The sequence below is a fragment of the Salvelinus namaycush genome, chromosome 11, assembly GCF_016432855.1.
Source record: "Salvelinus namaycush isolate Seneca chromosome 11, SaNama_1.0, whole genome shotgun sequence".
NCBI lineage: Eukaryota > Metazoa > Chordata > Actinopteri > Salmoniformes > Salmonidae > Salvelinus > Salvelinus namaycush.
This window is the reverse complement of record NC_052317.1, coordinates 29784608-29809516: the sequence shown is the minus strand read 5'-3', so window position 1 is coordinate 29809516 and position 24909 is coordinate 29784608. Positions and strand designations below refer to the sequence as shown.

Here is a 24909-nt window from a genome sequence, read left to right as displayed (position 1 = left end):
TTCGGGAAACCGGTGTTCAGAGTATGTGTTGGAACTGTCCACTTAGCCTGGCGTCACCAACTACAGTCAACACTGTCAGGCTTCACAAGAACACTCATCAGTCAAATACCAATTACAGTCATCACCTAGGCTCTTCCTGGTCAGCTCAGGAGAAACTCAAGGCCCTAACCATGGTCAACATACTATAGTCAGGCCTGACTTACCACAGTCAAAATAGTCAGGGCGCACCAGCTGGCGCACTCATCTGTTATTCTGTCAACTACTAGTTGACACTTTCTAGCTTAACCTGCTAGAGCCATCAGAACGGTCAGTACTGCCGTTGTTTTATACTGCCTCATAAATCTAATGCAACTTTTATAGCAACATAGCTAATTACACCCAGAGCTTGTTAGACATGCACATATGAATGTCTCATACTGGAGAGTAATCTGACCTAGATAACAACCACAACGTGTTTCACCCAGTGGGATGTGTTCACGGTTTGGTCAGGTCATCAGTGGGTCAGGGAAGTGTGGTCTTAGTGTTGTCACTATAGTGCCTTCAGAAAGTATTCACACCCCTTGACTTTTTCCACATTTTGTTCTTACAGCCTGAATTTAAAAGGGATTAAATTGACATTTTGTGTCAATGGCCTACCAACAATAACCCATAATGTCAGAGGAATTATGTTTTTAGACATTTTTACAAATTTATTAAAAATGAAATGCTGAAATGTCTTGAGTCAAGTTTTCATCCCCTTTGTTATGGCAAGCCTAAATAAGTTCAGGACTTACTCTGTGTGTAATAATAGTGTGTAACATGGTTTTTGAATGACTACCTCATCTGTATCCCACACATACAATTATCTATAAGGTCCCTCAGTCGAGCAGTGAATTTCAAACACAGATTCAACCACAAAGACCAGGGAGGTTTTCCAATGCCTTGCAAAGAAGGGCACCTAAAAAAAGCAGACATTGAATCTCCCTTTGAGCATGGTAACGTTACTAATTACACTTTGGATGGTGTATCAATACACCCAGTCACTACAAAGATACAGGGGTCCTCCTAACTCAGTTACCGGAGAGGAAGGAAACCGTTCCGAGATTTCACCATGAGTTTAATGGCTGTGATAGAGAACTGAGGATGGATCAACAGCGTTGTAGTTACTCCACAATACTAAATGACAGAGTGAGAAGGAAGCCTGTACAGAATAAAAATATTCCAAAACATGCCTTCTGTTTACGATAAGGCACTAAAGTAAAACTGCAAAAAATGTGGCAAAGAAAAAAAGTTTGTATTCAGGACAAAGTTATGTTTGGGGAAAATCCAACACATCACTGAGTACTACTCTTCATATTTTCAAGCATGGTGGCGCATAATGTTATGGGTATGCTTGTCATCGGCAAGGACTAGGGAGTTTATTAGGATAAATAATAAACTGAATAGAGCTAAGCACAGGCAAAATCCTGCTGGAAAACCTGGTTCATTCTGCTTTCCAACACACTGGGAAACATTCACCTTTCAGCAGGACAATAACCTAAAACACAAGGCAAAATCTATAGTGGAGTTGGTTACCAAGATGTTATTGATTGTTCCTGAGTGGCCTAGTTACAGTTTTGACTTAAATCGTCTTGAAACTATAGCAAGACTTGAAAATGGTTGTCTAGCAATTATCAACCGCCAACTTGAGAGCTTGTAGAATATTTTCCAAGAATGTGCAAATATTGTACAATCCAGGTTTGCGAAGCTCTTAGAGACTTACCCAGAAAGACTCACAGCAGTTATCTCTGGCAAAGTTGATTCTAACATACATTGAATCAAGATATATTCTTTTTCATTTTTTTTTTTCATTTTTTTTTTTTTTTTTTTTTTTACAAATGTTAAACATTTCTTCCACTGTGACATTAAAGTATTTTGTGTAGATCGTTGACAAGAAAATGACAAATCGTTTTTAATCCTACTTTGTAACACAAAATGTTGATCATGTTGTGGTCTATCCCCCAGGTTCTCCCGGAGCACCAGCACCAAGAGTGTTGACAAACGCAGCAGCTCCACCAAGGAGGACAAGAGCCATGTGAGTACTACTTATAGAGATGAAATCAACACTGTTGCATCTAGACTAGCTACTTTCTGCAATGCTAAATTCTCTGCCAAGTTTTTTGTACTTGAACATTTTACTCTGCAATGCCAAACTGATTACAAGTTTATTTTATTGCAAAGCGTAATGTATTCTACAGTCTGTCTGTAGTGTTGTCTTACACGTTGTCTGTGTTCAGCTGGAGAACCTGCAGAAGAGGATCTACCAGCTGGAGGAGCACCTACACAGTGAGATGCAGCTAAAGGATGAGATGGAGCAAAAGTGCAGGTAGTAATTGATCACCTGTCAATCAACTTAATTTAACCAACAAGTCAGATTTCAAGCAAAAAAATACATTCTGGTTTTGAATACAAACAAGTGTATTTTAATGAACAATGCATCCGTTTTCCCATTTTAAAAGATCAAGCAAAGCAAAAAGTGCTAATCATTGTTGTCCTTTAGGACGACAAACACAAAACTCGACAAGATCATGAAAGAGCTTGACGAGGAAGTGAGTGAATATCTACTATTCTGAAACGTATACCAGGGCAAGTGCATAATCACGATCTACGGTAGTCTACAAAAGTGCAGCAAGACATGATTTAGGGCCTAATTGCTCTGTACATTGAGTACTAACTCCTTTGCCATCCTCCCCTCCTCCCAGGCCAACGTGAGGAAGGGTGTGGAGGCCAGTATGTCCCTCCTGGAGAAAGACAAGATGATGATCCAGCACCGAGCCACAGAGTACCAAAGAAAGGTTGACCAGGAGGCCGAGAAGAGACGCAACATGGAGAACGAGGGTAAGGATAGTTTTTTAAAAATCCTTCTCTTTAATTTATTCTCCAATCTCCCACTGTTTTAGTCCAAACCTCTGTCTACACACGTGTTTATAACACTGATAATAACACTTGCACATTCACCCTCGGAAAGGCACCCATACACAATCCATGTCTGTTGTCTCGAGACTTAAAAATCCTTCTTTAACCTGTCTCCTCCCATTCATCTACACTGATTTTAAGTGGATTTAACAGGTGACCTCAATAAGGGCTCATAGCTTTCACCTGGATCCAACTAGTCAGTCTGTCATGAAAAGAGCAGGTGTTCCTAATGTTTTGTACACTCAGTGACAGGATTTGTACAGGGTAGGTGCTACTACAGTATAATCTATAATGAGATCTAGTACCACTGCAGTAGCATCTTTCCTCCCTGTATTCATAAAGCATCTCACTCGGAGTAAGATTACTGATCTAGGATCAGGTCCTCCCTGTCCATGTTGTGTTACTATGATCTAGAAGGGAACGTTGATCCTATGTCTGCACTCCTACTCTGAAATGCTTTATGAAAACGGGCCCAGATGATATTGAATCTAGCCATAACAGATGTTTTCCCAACTGGATTATTAGTGCTCACACTGACCGATACTGGAGCAGCTTGACCTGCTAGTCTAGTTGTCTGCCATTCTGACTCCCCCCTGCAGTGCTAACTAGCAGTCTTAACCCAGACACTCACCCTCTGAGACCCTCCCATTAACTGGGACCAGAGGATTGCTGTGAACTAAGTGGATTTACACGCATTAACTCCCTTAACTTCTTATGGCTGCAATCCCGGTAACGGGATGATATGACAACAGCCAGTGAAAGTGCAGGGCGCCAAATTCAAAAACCAGAAATCTCATAATTACAATTCCTCAGACATACATGTGTTTTATACCATTTTAAAGGTAATCTTGTTGTTAATCCCACCGAAGTGTCCGATTTCAAATATGCTTTTCAGCGAAAGCACTACAAACGATTATGTGAGGTCACCACCAAACCACAATAAGCACGGCCATTTTTCCAGCGAAAGATAGCTTTCACAAAAAGCAGAAATAGAGATCAAATTAATCACTAACCTTTGATGATCATCAGATGACACTCATAGGACTTCATGTTACACAATACATGTATGTTTTGTTTGATAAAGTTCATATTTATATAAAAAAATCTGAGTTTACATTGGCACATTACATTCACTAGTTCCAAAAACATCAAGTGATTTTGCATAGCCACATCGTTTCAACAGAAATACTCATCATAAATGTAGATGATAATACAAGTTATACACATGGAATTATAGATATACCTCTCCTTAATGCAACCGCTGTGTCAGATTTCAAAAAAACGTTATGGAAAAAGCAAACCATGCAATAATCTGAGACGGAGCTCAGAACAATAGCCAAATTAGCCGCCATGTTGGGGTCAACAGAAACCAGAAAATACATGATAAATATTCCCTTACCTTTGATGATCTTTATCAGAATGCACTCCCAGGAATCCTAGTTCCACAATAAATCGTTGTTTTGTTCGATAATGTCCATTACTTATGTCCAAGTAGCTACTTTTGCATGCATGTGTAGTACACGTGTCCAAACGCTCGCGCAGATGCAGGCAAACGTTGGACGAAAACTTCAAAAAGTTATTACAAGTCGAATAAACTGGTCAAACTAAGTAGATAATCAATCTTCAGGATGTTGTTATCATATATATCCAATAACGTTCCAACCAGAGCATTCCTTCTGTCTGTAGAAGTTATGGAACGCAAGGCGATATCATGAGGAATGCGCGTGACCAGGAACTGGCAATCTGCCAGACCAGTGACTCATTCCCCTCTCATCCGGCCCCAGTATAAACTTCATTCAACGTTCTACCGACTGTTGACATCTAGTGGAAGGCGTAGGAAGTGCAAACAGATCCATATATTACAGGGAATTGAATAGGCGATGAGTTTAACATCGACCAACCTCAGAATTTCCACTTCCTGTTTGGATTTTTTCTCAGGTTTTTGCCTGCCATATGAGTTCTGTTATACTCACAGACATAATTCAAACAGTTTTAGAAACTTCAGAGTGTTTTCTATCCAATAATAATATGCATATATTAGTAACTGGGACTGAGGAGCAGGCCGTTTACTCTGGACACCTTTCATCCAAGCTACTCAATACTGCCCCTGCAGCCATAAGAAGTTAAACTAGCAGATCGGATAACAACATGCACGTAAACAGCACTTTAAATGCAACACATGAGCAACTCCCATGCACAAAAAAACATGTTTCTGGATACAGTTTGTTTAGTGTCATGTTTTGAAAGGGAGATGTGTGATAAAGATGACTTGATCTTTCATTTAACTCTCATCCGTACTCTCTGTTTTTTTCTCAGTGTCCACTCTGAAAGAGCAGCTTGAGGTCATGAGGAAAATCAGCCAAAACTCTCAGGCCTCAAATGACAAGATCCTACAACTGCAGAAGCAGGTACGTTATCTCTCTTACACTCACGTGGACAGAGCTTTGTTTTGGTAAATTCTCTGGACTCTTTGGAGAGAAAATATTTTCCCATTCAGAATCCTATTATCCTAACCCTAAACCTAATCCTTTATCCTAAACCTAATCCCTTACCCTAAACATTAATACTAAACTTAAACCTAACCCGTAAGCCTAAAATAGTTTTTTAAAATGTTTTCTTGTTTTCCTACCTTGTCAGGACATTCTGACGACTTGTCAGGACATTGTGGTCCTGATAAGGTAGGAAAACACACACACACACACACACACACACACACACACACACACACACACACACACTGCTCTCTTCAATTGCCATCCACACAGCTTAGGGTGTCATTCTAGCTTTGAGATCTTGTTTGAGGGTCAGAATGTGGGTCAAGGGTATGAACCGTGCAGGGAAGGGGTTTTGTTTTGAGGAATGTATTTGGATGTGTGAGACAGTTCAAGGAGAGAGAAGGCCAGGTTATCACCACAGATCTAGGAACAGATTACTCCATCCTAAATTTTAACCTTAACCATGAGAAGGATGAACAATATCTGACCCTGTGTCATCACCCTATGGCTTTGACTTTACATGCATTGATGTTTGTCAGCAAATTGAAGTCTAATTTATTTTCATATGAGGAAGTGAAGGACAGAGGAATCAGTGCCTCATATCAGACTGGAATAGATGGAAGTCTTTGCCTATTAACTATTACTGGAAGTGAATGGATGGATATGATTCTATAGTAACATTAGACATCCACCCACATATTGGTTAAAAACCCCAACAACCGTTTCAGATTCAAACATTCTGCAGCAACTGAGCAGATCGTCTGTGTCAGGAGGTAATATTGATTCTGAGCTCTCCCAATGGTTGTTTCCTTGGTTGACAGCTGGAGGAGGCCAATGACCTGCTGAGGGTGGAGTCAGACACGGCAGCGCGGCTGAGGAAGAGCCACACGGAGATGGCCAAGTCCATGAGCCAGCTGGAGGGGCTGACCAGCGAGCTGCAGGAGAAGAGCCGCTCGGCAGACGGGGGGAGGGCCCAGCTGGAGAAAGAGCTGCTGCAGCTGCAGAGCACCCTGGACTCTGAGAGGAGGAGCTACAGTAAGGGATCAGAGGAGATCCATGAGCTACAAGGTACCAGAACACGTCCCTGGCTACATTTCAATTCTCCACGCTTTAATCTTTATTCAGATCCCCATTAGCTGACAGCTACTCTTCCTGAGGTCTATACATACAACAACAAAAGTACAGCTAAGCATTCATGTAAGCATGGTCTTTTATATATATGTAGGGGGGTGCACAAGTGCACCAGAAAAGGAAAAGTGTGGCGAATTGGGACACTCAGTGGCTCACACCCAAAGACTGCACTCATTGTTCTATGAGTAAATATGACTTGGACATGACTCAGTGTTTGAGTAAATACACGGTCTGACCACAACCCTGCATTCACTTGGGCATGTGTTAGAACTAGAAGGGATGAACATGATTGCCTACACCATTTTAATTTGCTTTACAGTAATTCCTCACTCACTCTTAACTGTTTTTCAGTCTTGGCATGTTCAACTAACTTCAAATGATCTGAAGTGAACTGTCTCTCCCTCTTAACTATTTAAGAGACAGCTGGGGAATCTTAGCTTCAGTTCTAACCATTCTCGTTCATCACATTAGACGCGCCCAGGCACTGCCGATGCCCACAGAACTCACATCCGACGTATCTGTCCAACAGTCATGTTTTATCTGGAGAGGAGCGCTTTGAAGAGTCTTGGGGATGAATATATCTAATGGATTGTGTTGAAATAATATTGCTCTTAATTCAGACTGAATTCGAAGTCTACAGGCATCCATATTGAATAGAGTTTCGTTAGTCCACAAATATAGTTTTCCAAATCTGAAAGCTATGCATTATGGTGTTGTCAACATGGGTTTAGCATGTTGCACAAACCACTGTTTTGAAGGTGACTCTTTGTTTCTCTCTCTCTCTCTCTCTGTGTCTGTAGCGCGAATGATGGGTCTTCAACAGGACAATAAGAACTTGAAGCTCAGCCTGTCTAAAGTGGAGACGGAACGCAAGCAGGCCCAGGAGAGGAGCAACAACCTGGAGAAGGTTTGGGCCCTCTAAGTCTCTCCACGTCACTCACATACCGTGCTTTATAAGGCTAACACAAACCCTGTCATTTGTGATGTCCACTTATTGTGAGTAGTGGTCCAAATGGAAGTATCAAAGACAAAACAGATGTACTCTATCAACACATCTTCTTTGTTGCGATAACCACATGTATATCTAACTGGTATTTTAGTCCCATTACACCCAGTCTTAAGAGCCCCTCTACCATAGAGATCAGCAGAATGAATGTTTTACTGGTCATTTTTACACATGCTGCCAGGGTGCCAATTTCCATTCTAGGGATTCTATATGTAATTCTACGCTTTCTACCAACAGGATAAGAACAACCTGGAGATCGACCTGAACTACAAGTTAAAGACACTGCAGCAGCGTCTGGACCAGGAGCACACAGAACACAGGGTGACGCGGGCCCAGCTCACTGACAAATACGAGTCCATTGAGGAGGCCAAGTCAGCCGCCATGCATGGTATATCTGGGCCCATGTTAGAGCATGCCCTACCCACCACTACTGTCTGTCTCTCCCTCATTGTCTGCCTCTCCCTCGTTCTGTCTGCTCTCCTCCTCTCCCTCTTTCTGTGTCCCCCTCTATCTCTGCCCCTCTTTCTCACCTGCACCATTCATACTCAGGGGGACACTGGACGGATGGGGAGGAATTCAGGGAGTGGACTCCGCTCCACTCCATGTGGCATGTCCAGACGTTACCTCCCTACATATTAACAGCTGGACACAATCCCACCTTCCAAGTTTTTGACTAGCACCGTTTGAAGCAACATTTACTTGTCTTCCAGACATTTGCCTATACGCAGACTACACGCTGTGCATAGGGCCCTGCGGTTGCTAGGGAGCCCCGACCCCGTATTGTTGAGTTAGAATAGTAGAATACACATCGGGCAATTTAGAAATGTTGTAGTGCATCAGTAGTTTTCCACTTGTCAGTCACTCAATTAGCCCATATCAGCAAATATTATTTTATATTGCTAGGTAAAGTAGTCTAGTCAGTGATCTAAACCTAGTAGTAATCACCAAATTACCATCGGGGCATGCAGTACTTGTGCCCAGGGGGCCCTCATTTAATTTTGTTAGTCACTCTCACTCATATGAACATGGCATACGTCATGGCAAAATATGTAGAACTGCAGTAAATAAGCTTTAAAACAAAGTTTCACCACCCCATGGCAAAATGTGTAGAATTGCAGGAAATGTACTTTAAAACTACAAAACAAATGGTCCACTGCCAAGAGGGGGTGACACTAAAATGTTTTGCCTGTGTGGTGGTTGGGTAATTTCAAATGACTGAGCACAAATTTCCTATTAAATCTGTCAGTGAGGTTCTTCCATTGAATGATGATGGATAGTTGCAACTGAGTGATATCTCTTTCCCTCCTTCTGTCCCTCCAGCGGTGCAGCACAAGGTGTCTGAGGAGAGCGGGGCGCGGATGCGAGCGGAGAGCAGGGTGGTGGAGGTAGAGAAGCAGTGCTCCATGCTGGAGTTTGACCTCAAGCAGTCGGTGCAGAAGATGGAGCAGCTGATGAAGCAGAAGGAGAGGCTTGAGGACGAGGTGAGCACCAGCACCACTCAACACCATCACCCCAGCATCGACTCACCCTGTCTGGGGTGGAGGTCCATGGGCACTGGCCCTAAAAATGTTTAGCCACTTTTCTGGATATCCTACAACTACCCCCCTCTTCAAAAAAGTCACGTTAAACATGAGTCGATACTAATGAGGCTTTCGCAATAAGTAAAGTTTTCAACGTGCAGATCTCAATTTAGGATTTGGCCCTCCAGAAAAAACTGGATTTCCTGAGCAGAAATCTGGTATAACCCCAGCGTAGTTAGGACATACTGTGGTTCTCTTGTCCGAACATCCCTGGTTCTCCCCTGCAGGTGCAGGGTCTGCGGATCCATCTGGAGCAGGAGTCCAGTAAGAGGCTGCTAGCCCAGAACGAGCTCAAGAGCCGCTCCCAGGAGGCGGACCGGCTGAAGGGCTCGGAGAAGCAGCTGAAGCAGGAGATCAACACGGCACTAGAGAGCAAGCGCTCTCTCGAGTTCCAGCTAGCACAGCTCACCAAGTGAGAATACCTTCAAGTTGCCACATGTCGTCACAGCCCACCACAGTTTTAACTTGACCTAATCTCCTGTGTGGGGGTATATAGTTCAGTTTACCCCTAGTCACTGATACAAGGGTCAGATATATTTTCATCCCCCCCACCCTAATGGTTAAGTTTGGGATATGGGTTTTCCTAGATCTGTGTGTAACTTCTAGCTAAATCCTTGACAGGCTACGTTGAGTATCGTCTCAATGCGTGTACCTCCCTTCCAAATGAATGCAATACCTTCCAAACACACTTCTGACTCCATTGGCTAAACTCTATTCTGAAAGTCTGTAATAGTCTGTAGTTTTACATTCTTTCCTGCTGCTAGCTAATACTGCTTTGGGAGTCTATGTTAAATGGCCCTACAACTGGTCGTTATTCCAGTAAAAAGGCTCTTATTTCAGCTTAGACATTAACTGTGGCAAAGCTCCCCTGTGACAATGTTTACACCACAGGGTTAAGGATTAGCCAGAGTCGAGCTCCTCCCATTAGAATGACAGGACTGTTAATCCATCTGCTCTCTGACTACGGAGCGCTGCAGGGAGGGGTGGTGGTATGCCCGGGCTACATACAACCCTGGGACATACTGTATAGTGTAATTAAGTTAATAATCTATACACTAAAGTTTTGTCTGAAGTTTAAAGGCGTTTTGAGGATTTTACCAGAGTTTGAGTTTCCCCTTCAGCGCTGTTTGTTTTGAAAGGTTTCTTTAGCTACTGTATGCAATATGTTAACTATATGGTTTGTGTGTCCGTCTTCCAGGCAATACAGGGGCAACGAGGGACAGATGAGGGAACTTCAGGACCAGCTTGAGGCCGAACAGTATTTCTCAGTGAGTAGGGGCCATCTACCTCACTGTCCTATAACCCTGCTCAGTGGCTCACTGACTGATGCCATATCTCCTGTCTCTACCTCCAGACGCTTTATAAAACTCAGGTGAAGGAACTGAAGGAAGAGATCGAGGAGAGGAACCGGCAGGTCCAGGAAACTCATAAGAAGGTGCATGAGCTGCACAGCGAAAGGTAACAAATGGAAATGTGCGGCCGGTAGCCTAGCGCTTAAGAACGCTGGGCAAGTAACCAAAATGTCGCTGGTTGAAATTCCTGAGCCGACCAGGTGAAAAATATGTCTCTGCCCTTGAACAAGGCACTTAACCCCAATTGATCCTGTAAGTTGCTCTGGATAAGAGCATCTGCGAAGTAACTAAAAGGTGTAAGGTAATATCAGGCCTTTGTCAATATAGCAATAATCAGTGTTGTCAAAATATGAGGTGCAGCTTTTCTCGACCAGCCTACTTCCATATCAACACAGAGCGATTATGAATCCGTTTTTAATCCATGTTTGTCTGTCCTTCTTCCAGGGACTCCCTGTCAGCCCAGCTGGATCTGACAGTGACCAAGGCGGAGTCAGAACAGCTGGCCAGGGCGCTCCAGGAGGAGCAGTACTTTGAGCTGAGCCAGGAGAACAAAAAGGCCATGGCCAGACACAAGCAGGAGGGTTCCGAGAGGGATTCAACCATTGCACGGGTCAGCACCGCTTGCCTCAATACACACCTCTCCTACATTGTAAAATTCTTCAAAGTCAGGGAAAATACATCTGTCCAGGAATGTGTGCACAGCGGAAACAACAGCTTAGTATACTTCCAACTTTGTTCTATTTAATAATTACATTGTTTTTGTGTGTCTCAGGCAGCTGTGAACACCTACACTACCGGTCAAAAGTTTTAGAACACATACACATTCAAGAGTTTTTATTTTTACTATTTTCTACATTGTAGAATAATAGTGAAGACATCAAAACTATAAAATAACATATGGAATCATGTAGTAACCAAAAAAGTGTTAAACAAATCAAAATATATTTGAGATTTTTCTAATAGCCACCCTTTGCCTTGATGACAGCTCTGCACACGCTTGAGATTCTCTCAACCAGCTTAACCTGGAATGCTTTTCCAACAGTCTTGAAGGAGTTCCCACATGCTGAGCTCTTTTTGGCTACTTTCCCTTCACGCTGTGGTATGACTCATCCCAAACCATCTCAATTTGGTTGAGGTCTGGGGATTGTGAGGGCCAGGTCATCTGATGCAGCACTCCATCACCCTCCTTGGTCAAATAGCCCTTACACAGCCTGGAGGTGTGTTGGCTCATTGTCATGTTGAAAAACAAATGATAGTCACACTAAGCCCAAACCAGATGGGATGGCGTATCGCTGCAGAATGCTGTGGTAGCCATGCTGGTTAAGTGTGCCTTGAATTCTAAATGAATCACTGACCGTGTCACCAGCAAAGCACGCCGTAACACCACCTCCATGCTTTACGGTGGGAATACACATGCGGAGATCATCCGTTCACCCACAATGTGTCTCATAAAGACGCAGAAATCAGACCAAAGGACAGATTTCCACCGGTCTAATGTCCATTGCTTGTGTTTCTTGGCCCAGCAAGTCTCTTCTTATTGGTGTCCTTTAGTAGTGGTTTCTTTTCAGCAATTTGACCATTAAGGCCTGATTCCTGCAGTCTCCTCTGAACAGTTGATGTTGAGATGTATCTGTTACTTGAACTCTGTGAAGCATTTATTTGGGCTGCAATTTCTGAGGCTGGTAACTCTAATGAACTTATCCTCTGCAGCAGAGGTAACGATGGGTCTTCCATTCCTGTGGCGGTCCTCATGAGAGCCAGTTTCATGGTGCTTGGTTTTTGTGACTGCACTTGAAGAAACTTTCAAAGTTCTTGAAATGTTCTGTATTGACTGACCTTCATGTCATAAAGTAATGATGGACTGTCATTTCTCTTTGCTTATTTGAGCTTTGCTGAGCAACTGATTGGCTCAAACGCATTAAGAAGGAAAGAAATTCCACAAATTAACGTTTACCAAGGCACACCTGTTAATTGAAATGCATTCCAGGTGACTACCTCATGAAGCTTTGCAAGAGAATGCCAACAGTGTGCAAAGCTGTCATCAAGGCAAAGGGTGGCGATTTAAAGAATCTCAAATATAAAATATATTTTATAACACTAACACTTTTTTGGTTACTACATGATTCCATATGTGTTATTTCATAGTTTTGATGTCTTCACTATTATTCTGCAATGTAAAAATAAGGAGAAACCCTTGAATGATTAGGTTTTCTAAAACTTTTGACCGGTAGTCTACATTTTTAAACCTCTGAATGTCTCTCTTCTTGTCCTCCCCAGCTTGAGGAATCCAACAAAACCCTGACCAAAGACGTGGAGAACCTCAGCAAGGAGAAGGCCGAGCTGGACCACAAGCTTCGCACTCAGGAGGAAGGTAATGTCAAGACACCATTTTCATAACTTGGTCTAATTAGTATATTCTGTGCTTAATCTGTTACAATCTAGGCCTATGGGTAATGTCTTCATAGGCACTTATGTCCCCTCTGTCAGTTAGATCCCTGTAAGACTGTCTGGTTTCCTCTCGCTTTCTGTCCCCTTCTCTGCAGAGTATGACTCCCAGAAAGAGGAGATTATAAACACAATCAAGGCCAGCTATGAGAAGGTTCTCAGCACAGAGCGCACGCTCAAGACTCAGGTAAAGACACTTCAACCTTTGACTGTTTACATAACATTACACCAATAGTTATGAGCTACTTTGGCCTCATATTTATACCTCAAACACAACCCCATAGTTTTTTCCATTCAACGTTTTTACACCTCAACCCATTGCCCTACTTTATTAAACCTCAACCTTACCTCACAGTTTGCCCAATTTTATTAAACCTAAACCACAACCTTCCCTCAACGTGTTGCCCCATTTTGTTAAACATAAACCTCAACCGATTGCCTCCATTTGATCCCTCCCTCAACCTTGTCTCTCTCTCCAGGCGGTGAACAAACTGGCAGAGATCATGAACAGGAAGGACATGAAGCTTGACACCAAGAAGAAGGGGAGCACGACCGACCTGAGGAAGAAGGAGAAGGAGAACCGCAAGCTGCAGGTGGATCTCAACCAGGAGAAGGACAAGTTCAACCACATGGCCATCAAGTACCAGAAGGAGCTCAGCGAGATGCAGGCGGTCAGTAATAATGCATTATACAGTCAGTCAGTTTCTGTCAATTTGACAGTAGGGTCAAATTGGTCTCAATCATTTGACGACGATCCTTTGAACCTTTTAATTAACAGTATTCTTTCAAATCAAACAAAAAAAGCAAGACGGACAAGTATGACCACAATAGGACAATTAGGAAGATTTAGTCAAATCCATTCCTAATTTAGAACAGAGTTAAACTCTATAGTGAAAGGCAGCAACGCATCCCCCCCTTGAAGCTGCAGTGCTTCTGATCTACCCTAAATGAACTGCGTATTCTGCTTGCCTCTCTCCTCTACAACAGCAACTGTCGGAGGAGTGCACGTACCGCAACGAGCTGCAGATGCAGCTGGACAGCAAGGAGAGTGACATTGAGCAGCTCAGGGAGAAGCTCAACGACCTGCAGCTGCGCATGGACAACTCCAGCGTCATCAGCCTGCAGACGGATGAAACAGACAGCAACATCGCTGGTAAGGTCACCGCGGGATCAACTAACAAAAGGCGGCTGTGTCAATGTACCGGCTAGGCCAAAGATGCTCAATCCTGCTTCGGACAAGCCACACACACACACACGACTCAGCTAATGAAGGTGTGATGGTACTAAGCTAGGACAAATCTACTGTATGAAGGCTCTCCAGGAGCAGGAGTTTGGATCACTGAACTTGATGTTTGGTCCATCAGGCCAGCTTTAATTGTCCAACAATCACCCGGGCATGATTTAAAATCGATTAATTCAATCCCAGCCATTTCAAGTAATTGTATTTTATTAGGATCTCTTTTAGTCCTCATTTGGACTAATCTTTTAACTTTAATATACAATTTACAATATAATATCTAATGAATATATAATTGAGTGTTTGAGTTCTGACAGTATGGCTCTGAAGCAGTAAAGTAAGTATAGAAGAATGCTTATTTTCGTCTTTCTCGACCCACCTGTTTCAAGTGTCAGTTAGTAGACCTAACGATGTTTACTGTACATGGAATTCCTGAATGTGTCTGTGGTTAAAGTCCTCTCTCATCTCTTATTCCCCATGTCCATTTGGTTCTCCTTGCTCTCCTCCTTACCTTTGCATCTTCTATCCTTTTCTTTCTGTGAGTAACTCGGAGTTGGGGGACCCTCATTGTGCCTGGCCCGTGCTACTTTGTCTTTTGCCTTGTATTTTTTGGGGGGCATTTTTGGGGCATTTTCTTCTCTTTTTGTGGTGAAAAGGATATCCCTCTTGTATGTTCTCAACAACACTTTTTTGAAAGGCCATTCTGAGTGACAAAGGGAACAGTTAAAAGACCAGAAAACGGGGCTTTAATTAAGCTATTTTAATTTTTTTAACCAAATGTGCTAGGCTGGGGGCATTTTCATTTACTAACCGTGAATCATCATTCACATAAGCCGTTTGTAGGGGGAAATATCCAATTACAGTATAGAACTTCATCTAACATTATTTCAGTACAAATGCTGACTTGACTGTACCATATCAATTAGCCTTCTGTAGGTTATCAGTTTCATTGTCAGCTGTACATTTATTTTTTAGCAGGACAAGCTATCATACAATCTGAATGACTCCTAAAGTAAAGTGACTACATGAGAGGTTAGCTACTGTAACACTAGACAACAACACTGTAGTTTAACCCATCACTCTGAGCACCTTTCAAAACGTGTCTAGAGACCATGAACCAAACCCTTCCTTTTTGGTTTCCTGTCCCTTGTTTTTCAAACAAACACTCACTGTTTTTTAAGTTTTGTTTTGTTGGCATGATCACCTCAGAACAGAAGCAATGTCTTTTCAGAACCAAGGAAATCTCCCACACTTGAAGTGAAGCTTTTGATCAATTCATTCTTCTTTTGTAGCTTGTTGTGCCGAAGCATGCTCTTTATGTTATTGTTACCAACTAAACCTAATGGAAAGATACACTACATGACCAAAAGTATGTGGACACCTGCTCGTCGAACATCTCAAACCAAAATCATGGGCATTAATATGGAGTGGGTCCCCCCCTTTGCTGCTACAACAGCCTCCACTTTTCTGGGAAGGCTTTCCACTAGAACATTGCTGAGGGGACTTGCTTCCATTCAGCCACAAGAGCATTAGTGAGGTTGGGCACTGATGTTGGGTGATTAGGCCTGGCTCGCAGTCGGCATTCCAATTCATCCCAAAGGTGTTCAATTGGGTTGAGGTCAGGGCTCTGTCCAGGCCAGTCAAGTTCTTCTACACCGATTTTTGACAAACCATTTCTGTACGAACCTTGCTTTGTCCATGGGGGCATTGTCATGCTGAAACCGGAAAGGGCCTTCCCCAAACTGTTGCCACAAAGTTGTAAGCACAGAATCGTCTAGAATGTCATTGTATGCTGTAGCATTAATAATTCCCTTCACTGGAACTAATGGGCCTAGCCCGAACCATGAAAACAGAAAGACCATTATTTCTCCTCCACCAAACTTTAGAGTTGGAAGTATGCATTCGGGCAGGTAGCATTCTCATGGCATCCACCAAACCCAGATTCATCTGTTGGACTGCCAGATGGTGAAGCGTGATTCATCACTCCAGAGAACGCATTTCCACGCCTCAAGAGTCCGGCGAGCTTCACACCACTCCAGCCATCGCTTGCCATAGGGCATGGTGATCTTAGGCTTGTGTGCGGCTGCTCAACCTATTTCATGAAGCTCCCGGCGAGCAGTTCTTGTGCTGACTTTTGTGCTTCCAGAGGCAGTTTGGAACGCAGTAGTGAGTGTTACAACTGAGGACAGACAATTCTTACGCAGTACGTGCTTCAGCTTGTGTGGCCTACCCCTTCGCGGCTGAGCCATTGTTGCTCCTAGACGTTTCCACTTCACAAAAACAGCACCGTACAGTTGACCAGGGCAGAAGTTTGGCGAACTGACTTGTTGGAAAGGTGGCATCCTATGACGGTGCCACGTTGAAAGTCACTGAGCTCTTCAGTAAAGCCATTCTTCTGCCAATGTTTGTCTATGGAGATTGCATTGCAGTGTGTTTGATTTTATACACCTGTCAGCAACGGGTGTGGCTGAAATAACCAAATCCACTCATTTGAACAGGTGTCCACATACTTTTGTATATATAGTGTATCTTCAATGATATAGGCTACAGGCTCTGTCCTCTGTGACGGTAGACCGAGGCATCAGAAGCTCCATGTTGGACAGCACCTTTCAATTTGAATTGGCTAGTGATTCTAATTATATCGATAGGATGTCCATATTCTGTCAGCCATTGGCTGAATAGAACATTATTTTACAACACATCTATCTAACCTCTTCCTCATGGAGTAGAATCTACTCCTTGATATTGAACTTGCTGGATAAATAACATGGATGTTACATGCTTTCTGTATATCCCTTTAATGCTCCCTTGTGCATGGGTTCTAAAACTACTGAGCTTGAATTAGCAGCATGGGATATTTAACTCCTGCCTGTCACATAATACAGTTTTTTTAAAGTGTAACCTGGGCATAGCGATACTCAGTAAGTTGAACTTGAAACTTCTAAGGTAGTATGGCTCAGCCTTGTCACGTGACTTTTCTGTTCTTCCCCCAGTTAAGTTTGAATTTGATCACTGTATGGCTTTTTGGGGACAGTGTTACACAGGCTTGGTTTTCATTTGTGTCTATCTTGTGTCTCTATGTAGAATCCAGACTGGAAGGTTGGCTGTCCATTCCTAATAAACCTAATATCAAACGATATGGCTGGAAGAAGCAGGTAAGTCACCTGGAAGCTTTGCATCAATTTACTGACATGCAACATATATTTATTCATATTAAATGGCACAGTACGGGTTGTGCTCATGGTGCTGCCTAGTGCCTACTTCTTATGGCCACCACGATTCTTCCTAACATTATTTCTTGATTCTATTTTTCTTTAGTATGTGGTGGTGAGCAGCAAGAAGATTCTGTTCTACAACGATGAACAGGACAAAGAACAGTCCAACCCCTCCATGGTACTAGATATCGAGTAAGTATGCTTGTTTTATGATTTTGGATTTAATTGTAGTTCAATTTACACTAGAACTGTGTTTTGGGGACAAAATATCAGTCTTAGTAGTTTTTATGATAATTATTGCTTAATCATAAAATAGATCATGTAACAGTTTGTCTGAGACGGTGTATTCTGGTACCCAATCAGTCATTGCTTGTTGTCTGCAGCAAACTGTTCCACGTGCGTCCAGTTACCCAGGGTGATGTGTACCGAGCAGAGACGGAGGAGATCCCAAGGATATTCCAGGTAGGAAGGAACCTTCTGACCTGACCAATCAACTTTCTAACCCATTGTCTTACGTGGGATAGCACGACGGCCGTCTGCACTGATGGTTCATGGCAACGCGGTCGTGTTAGAATGACCCAGAGGCCTTCTGACCTAAACCAATCAGCTTAACCAGCTCAGTCTTTTTAGTTCTTCAGTCGCCTTACTTGCCCATTCTCAAACGGATGATTACAATCCCATTTTAGATTTTGACAGCTGTCTTGAGTGGACTCTAGTCTACATGCACAATTAGTTATTAAGCAGACGCCTTTTCCCCCCCTAGAGAGACTTTCAATGAGCGCTTAAACTTTTCAATGTGTGTTTCAGTAGTATACAATCCTTTTCTTTAACGACTCAGACGCAAAGGATTTACTGCTGATTTACTGCAAATCCCCGTTATTCGCATCAAGAAGAGATGCCGATACAGGGGAGGTGTGGGTGTCTTGTGAGAATTAGTCGGCGAGTGGGAAACCCGCCTCTACCATCTGTCCTATTGGCCAACTTGCAATCATTGGAGAATAAATTGGATGAGCTCCGTTCGAGACTATCCTACCAACGGGACATTAAAAACTATAATAACTTAAGTTTCATCGAGTCGTGGCTGAACCACGACATGGATAATATACAGTTGGCTAGGTTTTCCGTGCATCAGCAAGACAGAACTGCTACCTCCGGTAAGCCAAGGGATGGAGGTATGTGTCTATTTGTCAATAACAGCTGGTGCGCAAAATCAATTATTAAGGAGGTCTCCAAATTTTGATCGCCTGAGATAGATATCTCATAAGCTGTAGACCACACTATTTACTAAGAGTTATCTATATTTTTCGTAGCTGTCTATTTACCACCACAAACTGATGCTGGCACTAAGACCGCACTCAATAAGCTGTATAAAGCCATAAGCAAACAATAAAATGCTCATCCAGAGGCGGCGCTCCTAGTGCAGTGAAACTTTAATCCATTTTACCGAATTTCTACCAGCATGTCACGTGACAAAAATAAAAACTCTAGACCTTCTTTACTCAACACACAGAGATGCATACAAAGCTCTCCCTCGCCCTATATTTGGCAAATGTGACCATAATTCTATCCTTCAGACTGGAATATGTTCTGGGATTCATCCGATGGCATTGAGGAGTTAACCACCTCTGTCACCGGCTTCATCAATAAGTGCATCAACAAAGTCGTCCCCACAGTGACTGTACGTACCCCAACTAGAAGCCATGGATCACAGGCAACATCCGCACTGAGCTAAAGGCTAGAGCTGCCACTTTCAAGGAGCAGGACTCTAAACTGGATGCTTATAAGAAATCCTGCTATGCCTTCCGAACCATCAAATAGGCAAAGTGTCAATACAGGAATAAGATTGAATCCTACTACACCGGCTCAGACACTCGTCGGATGTGGCAGGGCTTGCAAACTATTAGACTACAAAGGGAAGCCCAGCCGCGAGCTGCCCAGTGACACGAACCTACCAGATGAGCTAAATTACTTCTATGCGCGCTTTGAGGCAAGCAACACTGAAGCATGCATGAGAGCAACAGCTGTTCCGGCTGTGTCATCACGCGCTCCATAGCTAATGTGAGTAAGACCTTTTAAACAGGTCAACATTAACAAGGCCACAGGGCCAGACGGATTACCAGGACGTGTACTCCGAGCATGCGCTGTCCAATTGGCATGTGTCTTCACTGACATTTTCAACCTGTACCTGACCGAGTCTGTAATGCCTACATGTTTCAAGGAGACCACCATAGTCCCTGTGCCCAAGAACACCAAGGTAACCTGCCTAAATGACTACTGACCCGTAGGACTCACGTCTGTAGCCATGAAGTGCTTTGAAAGGCTAGTCATGGCTCACATCAACACCTTTATCCCAGAAACCCTAGACCCACTCCAATTTGCATACCTCCCCAACAGATCCACGTATGAAGCAATCTCTATTGCTCTCCACGCTGCCCTTTCCCACCTCGACAAAAGGAACACCTATGTGAGAATGCTATTCATTGACTTTAGCTCAGCGTTCAACATCAAAGTGCCCTCAAAGCTAAGCTAAGGACCCTGGGACTAAACACCTCCCTCTGCAACTGGATCCTGGACTTCCTGACGGGCAGGCAACAACACTTCTGCCATGCTGATCCTCAACATGGGGGCTCATCAGGGGTGCGTGCTTAGTCTCTTCCTGTACTCCCTGTTCACCAATGACTGCGTGGCCAAGCACGTCTCTAACACCATCATTAAGTTTACCGACGACACAACGGTGGTAGGCCTATTGGGAGGAGGTCAGAGACCTGGCAGTGTGGTGCCAGGACAACAACCTCTCCCTCAACGGGATCAAGACAAAGGAGATGATTGTGGACTACAGGAAAAGGAGGGCCGAGCACACCCCCATTCTCATTGACGGGGCTGTAGTGGAGCAGGTTGAGAGCTTCAAGTTCCCTTGTGTCCACATCACCAACGAACTGTCATGGTCCAAACACAGCAATACAGTCGTGAAGAGGGCATCTATTCCCCCTCAGGAGACTGAAAAGACGGCATGGATCTTCAAAAAGTTCTACAGCTGCACCATCGAGAGCATCCTGACTGGTTGCATCACTGCCTGGTATGACTCGGCCTCTGACCGCAAGGCGCTACAGAGGGTAGTGCGTACAGCCCAGTACATCACTAGGGCCAAGGACCATCCAGGACCTCTATACTGGGCAGTGTCAGAGGAAGGCCCAAAAAATTGTCAGACTCCAGCTACACTGTTCTCTTTGCTACCGCACGGCAAGGGGTACCTGAGTGGCAAGTCTAGGTCCAAAAGGCTTCTTAAGTTTCTACTCCCAAGCCATAAGACTGCTGAATAGCTAATCAAATGGCTACCCGGACTATTTGCGTTGACCCCCCCCCCTTTATACTGCTACTGGTTTCTTATCTGTGCATACCCTACCTACACATACATATTGCCTCATTTACATGACTAACCTGTTCCCTCGCACATTGACTTGGTATGGATACCCCCTGAATATAGCCTCGTTGTAAAAACATTGTTTAATAGAGACTCAACCTCTGATTCTCTCGTGTCCCCTCTTCAGATCCTGTATGCCAACGAGGGGGAGTGCAGGAAGGAGGCGGACATGGAGACTGTCTCGCAAGGGGACAAGACCAACTGTCTGCCCCACAAAGGTCACGAGTTCATCCCCACGCTCTACCACTTCCCTTCCAACTGCGAAGCCTGCTCCAAGCCCTTGTGGAACGTCTTCAAGCCTCCACACGCCTTGGAGTGCCGCCGCTGCCACGTCAAGTGCCACAGGGACCACCTCGACAAGAAGGAGGACGTCATCGCCCCCTGCAAAGGTACGGTAATAGAGGTTAGGTTAGACTGACGAGACCTGATTCTGTGTTGTAAGGGGGAAAAAATATACTTTTAGGCCCAATACAGCCATTTTTATATATCAAATAATTTCTGGGTAACGATTAAAGGAAAGTTCCACCCAAAAATGATTTTTTGGTATTTGTTTCATTGGTCCATTGTTGATATAGTCTCAAAATGTTTTGCATGTCAGCAATCAAGTTTTCAAGATGTATTTTGAAAGAACACACAATTTAATAATATAACTTGATTTTGGATTTTGTTGACTGGCAAGTGTTGGGTTAAAGGGGATATTAACTTCCACCTCCTTATGGATGTCGAGACATCTTGAGTTTGTGTTTTCAATTTTCTACCTGGTTTTGTCTCCTCCAACAGTGAACTACGATGTGACCTCTGCCCGGGACATGCTCCTGCTGGCCTTGACCCAAGACGAGCAGAAGAAATGGATCGGCCACCTGGGCAAGAAGATCCCCAAAACACCGCCCTCCTCCTTCCTGAGGGCGTCGCCCCGCACCCTGTCCACCCGCTCCGGAACCAACCAGTCCTTTCGCAAGAACCCCAAAAGCATAACGGGCAAGCCAAGGTAACCTTACACACATACGCTCTCTGGGCCTGAAATGGCATCATATTCCTTATATAGTGCACTACTTCAGTCATGAGCACCATATTCCTTATGTAGTGCACTACTTTTGATCAACAGTGTGCTATATAGAGCATAGGGTGCCATTTCGGACACCACCTCTGATTGTCCCACGAAGCAGCCCTTTCAACCTAAAAGATGTTCTTTAGTTTTCTTATATCCTCTGGTAGGGCCTGAGCGGACACACTTGTTTTCTATTACTTGATGCTTGTTTTGAACAATACAGAACATTAAGGAATTGTAGGCTTCTATTCTGGGGAGTTAAGAGAGTGTGTGCTAAGGTCCAGAAGTCCTCTGTTCATCCCTGCTGCTGGACTGTCTGTTTCGGTTTTGTCTTGCAGTCCGGTCAGTCACGTGACTTGCTATTTGTCTTCTACTGCCCTTTGTGACTGTAACAGGTCGCAGTCTCATTCTGCTACCACAGCCTCCAGCCTCCAAGCAACAGACACAACATCCAGCACTTGTTGACAACAACAACTCCTCCACACCAAATTTACAGAAGTCTTAACTTTTTAGACCATCTCCTTCCTGTTTTGGCCTGACTATTTATTTATTATTAACTGACTGCGTTGATGGTGTATATAACATCAGTGGAACTGTCCTCCTTTGTGGTTCTTTCTCGTTTGACTTGGGGAACTCTTTCTATTTAATTTGACACTAAAGCGTTGTTGGTTGGTTTCATTGACTAACTCTTAGCCCTCTATGCAACCTTTTCTGAAGCAGGTGCCCCATATATGGGTTGTTGCATTTCTCTCTAGCAAGAATTATGCCAGAGGCCATCAAAGGCATAATGAAGTTGCAGTTACTATGTTTTTAAATCCATTTTTCTATGTAATATATTAATATCTATCGGGGGTACTAACCAAGTGTCAAATGTCTTACACTCTTTTACTGGACACCTGTTTTCTCTTCTTTCTTCCAGCTAACCATCTGAACGTTTGGATTCTATTGGGACTTTGTATTTTTTCTTATCTCCTCCATTATCCCTCACGTTAAAGGAGAATCCCTATTTTATGTAACAGTAAATTAAAGCAATCTGACCAGGGCCGGAAATTGGGACAATTATCTGACACAAGGATTCAGGGACATTGAGAAGGCCTGCTATTTCCCTCACCCCCTCCTCCCCTATCCTCACCCCGGAGCCTCAACTAAGACTTCCTCACCCAGCCACCGCATACTTGCAACTCTTCGTTTCTTCCAGAAGATGGCGTGGGCGACTTGGAACCTGAATGGAAGATGGAGAACAATAGAAAAAGGCTCATGGTATGCAGTGGGTAGTACTTATTCCATATCAGTCATGTGAAGGGATTCCGGTTGAATGAATGACTGCGGGTTTTTCTGGGGCTCTTGCATGTCAACATGGAGGTATTGTAGTACAGGGATTGGCTTAACTATGCGGTGAATGGGTACATCTCGGGGATACGGAAATGTGGTTGTTTTTTCTTCCCTTGTCAGTAACTCTGTTTCCTTCAAAATGTACTTTGATGCCTTTGACTGGTGGCCTTTATGCTTCTATCCCCTATTACTCTGCACATCAGTTATATCAGGGGTCGGTTGGGTCGGAGTATGTATTGGGAAGTGAGTATTAGATGTTTTTGAGTATTGAGTGAGGAGCATGCAAGATCATAATTTAAATCTATGCATTATTATTTTTATTATAATTATTGCTCCAAGCCATAAGGAAATTCCATTGTAATGGCATATAGGAGACTTAAAAACTATAGTTTTTTTTGTTCTGTGTTCATTGGGTACATTGTTTTCTGTAATATTGTTTTTTTTTCTTGTATTTTTTGTATGTATTGCCTTAAATTGACTCATAGATAAATGGTTCAAAAGGAAAACATTAAGTTAACAAATGTAAAACTGCACTGTTTGAATTGTAAATTATTTGTAGAAAACTAAACAGGTGTAGCATTTGGCCCACCTAGTGCCTTAACGTTTGGATAACAATTTTACTGCCATATCTGTTTGTGTTTATCTCCAAAAACAAGACCAATCTTAACTCTTCCATCAATCTTTTTAAAATATCTGCCACACTGGTTTTATCAGAACGTTCCGTCTGGTTTGGGTATATTGAATGCCTCTTTATAGACTCATTGCAATAGTTTAATGTGTCAACACAAAGTTCCCAGAGTCCAGTATGTATCTCACGAAAGTTTCTGGATGGTGTACCTTGTTAAAGATTTTGTTATATTAATATGGTATCGTTTCAAGCAAACCCCACTCAGTGTACAATATTAGAAATAAAATAAGGATCATGAATACCTCAATTATTCTAAATGTTTTTTAAAAACTTTGTTCAGTAAAAAGAGAAAAGCACTGGAACTAAGATCTACTCTATTTTGTCTTGGATGAATCGCATGTTTAATTGCAATGGAGGCCGCACTGATGGATAGGTGTCAATAAACATATCTTTATCATCTACGCACTTCACTTTTGTTATGTATGTAGGCTGAGATTGATTTTGATATACTACTCTTTATTCTGAGCAACTGCATATAGACTTACTGCTAACAAAGTAATTTACCAATCCAAGTGCTGTGATTGTAGCTAGTGTTTCAATGGTTAGGCTAGTGATTTTAGGCTAGTGATTTTTGATTTGCTCCTTTTACAGTAATTGGGCTACTTTTAACAGATCATGATTAATAAGTGTCATCAAGACAGTCAACCTTTTTGGAGACAGATGCAGTATTTGGTAAAAACATTTTAATAGATTTTTTAATTAAGTGGATATAAAAAAATATATTTAAAGTACTTTTACAAATGCATTTGTTGAAATTCTACTGTGATCAGGGGCCCACTCTGATCATGCTAAATGGCTTTTCTTATTATTTATTACTTAATATGGTGTTTCTTGATGTGGGCGTTCCTTGATATCAGAGAACGCCCATTGGTGACTGCCATTGGTCAATTCTGGAGTTATGAGACTGGTGTTTATTTGTCACATATTTGTTTACATAGATTAGGATAAATTAACGTGGCATCTTGGGCAATGCTACAGTTGTACCCGATGCGAAAGAAACGGCCACGGACAAATGGCGAGCATCA

The 24909-nt window shown here is 43.0% G+C and overlaps 1 protein-coding gene across 2 annotated transcripts in view; it reads left to right on the top strand.

Moving 5' to 3' along the window:
- LOC120055988 (rho-associated protein kinase 1-like) overlaps nucleotides 1-24281 on the top strand; it is an 82664-nt gene extending 58383 nt beyond the window's left edge. Inside the window, exons 11-33 of one of the 2 annotated variants that reach the window (XM_039004095.1) lie at nucleotides 1984-2053; nucleotides 2256-2344; nucleotides 2519-2567; nucleotides 2721-2856; nucleotides 5251-5342; nucleotides 6251-6497; nucleotides 7361-7467; nucleotides 7804-7954; nucleotides 8887-9047; nucleotides 9374-9558; nucleotides 10345-10414; nucleotides 10501-10604; nucleotides 10943-11108; nucleotides 12776-12869; nucleotides 13042-13130; nucleotides 13423-13614; nucleotides 13931-14096; nucleotides 17265-17335; nucleotides 17499-17587; nucleotides 17779-17857; nucleotides 20944-21205; nucleotides 21597-21804; nucleotides 22784-24281. In XM_039004095.1, coding sequence (XP_038860023.1) covers nucleotides 1984-2053; nucleotides 2256-2344; nucleotides 2519-2567; nucleotides 2721-2856; nucleotides 5251-5342; nucleotides 6251-6497; nucleotides 7361-7467; nucleotides 7804-7954; nucleotides 8887-9047; nucleotides 9374-9558; nucleotides 10345-10414; nucleotides 10501-10604; nucleotides 10943-11108; nucleotides 12776-12869; nucleotides 13042-13130; nucleotides 13423-13614; nucleotides 13931-14096; nucleotides 17265-17335; nucleotides 17499-17587; nucleotides 17779-17857; nucleotides 20944-21205; nucleotides 21597-21804; nucleotides 22784-22787 — 2881 coding nt within the window. In that variant the 3' untranslated portion in view covers nucleotides 22788-24281. The other variant, XM_039004094.1, reaches the window with a different exon arrangement.
- The last annotated feature ends 628 nt before the right edge of the window (nucleotides 24282-24909 follow it).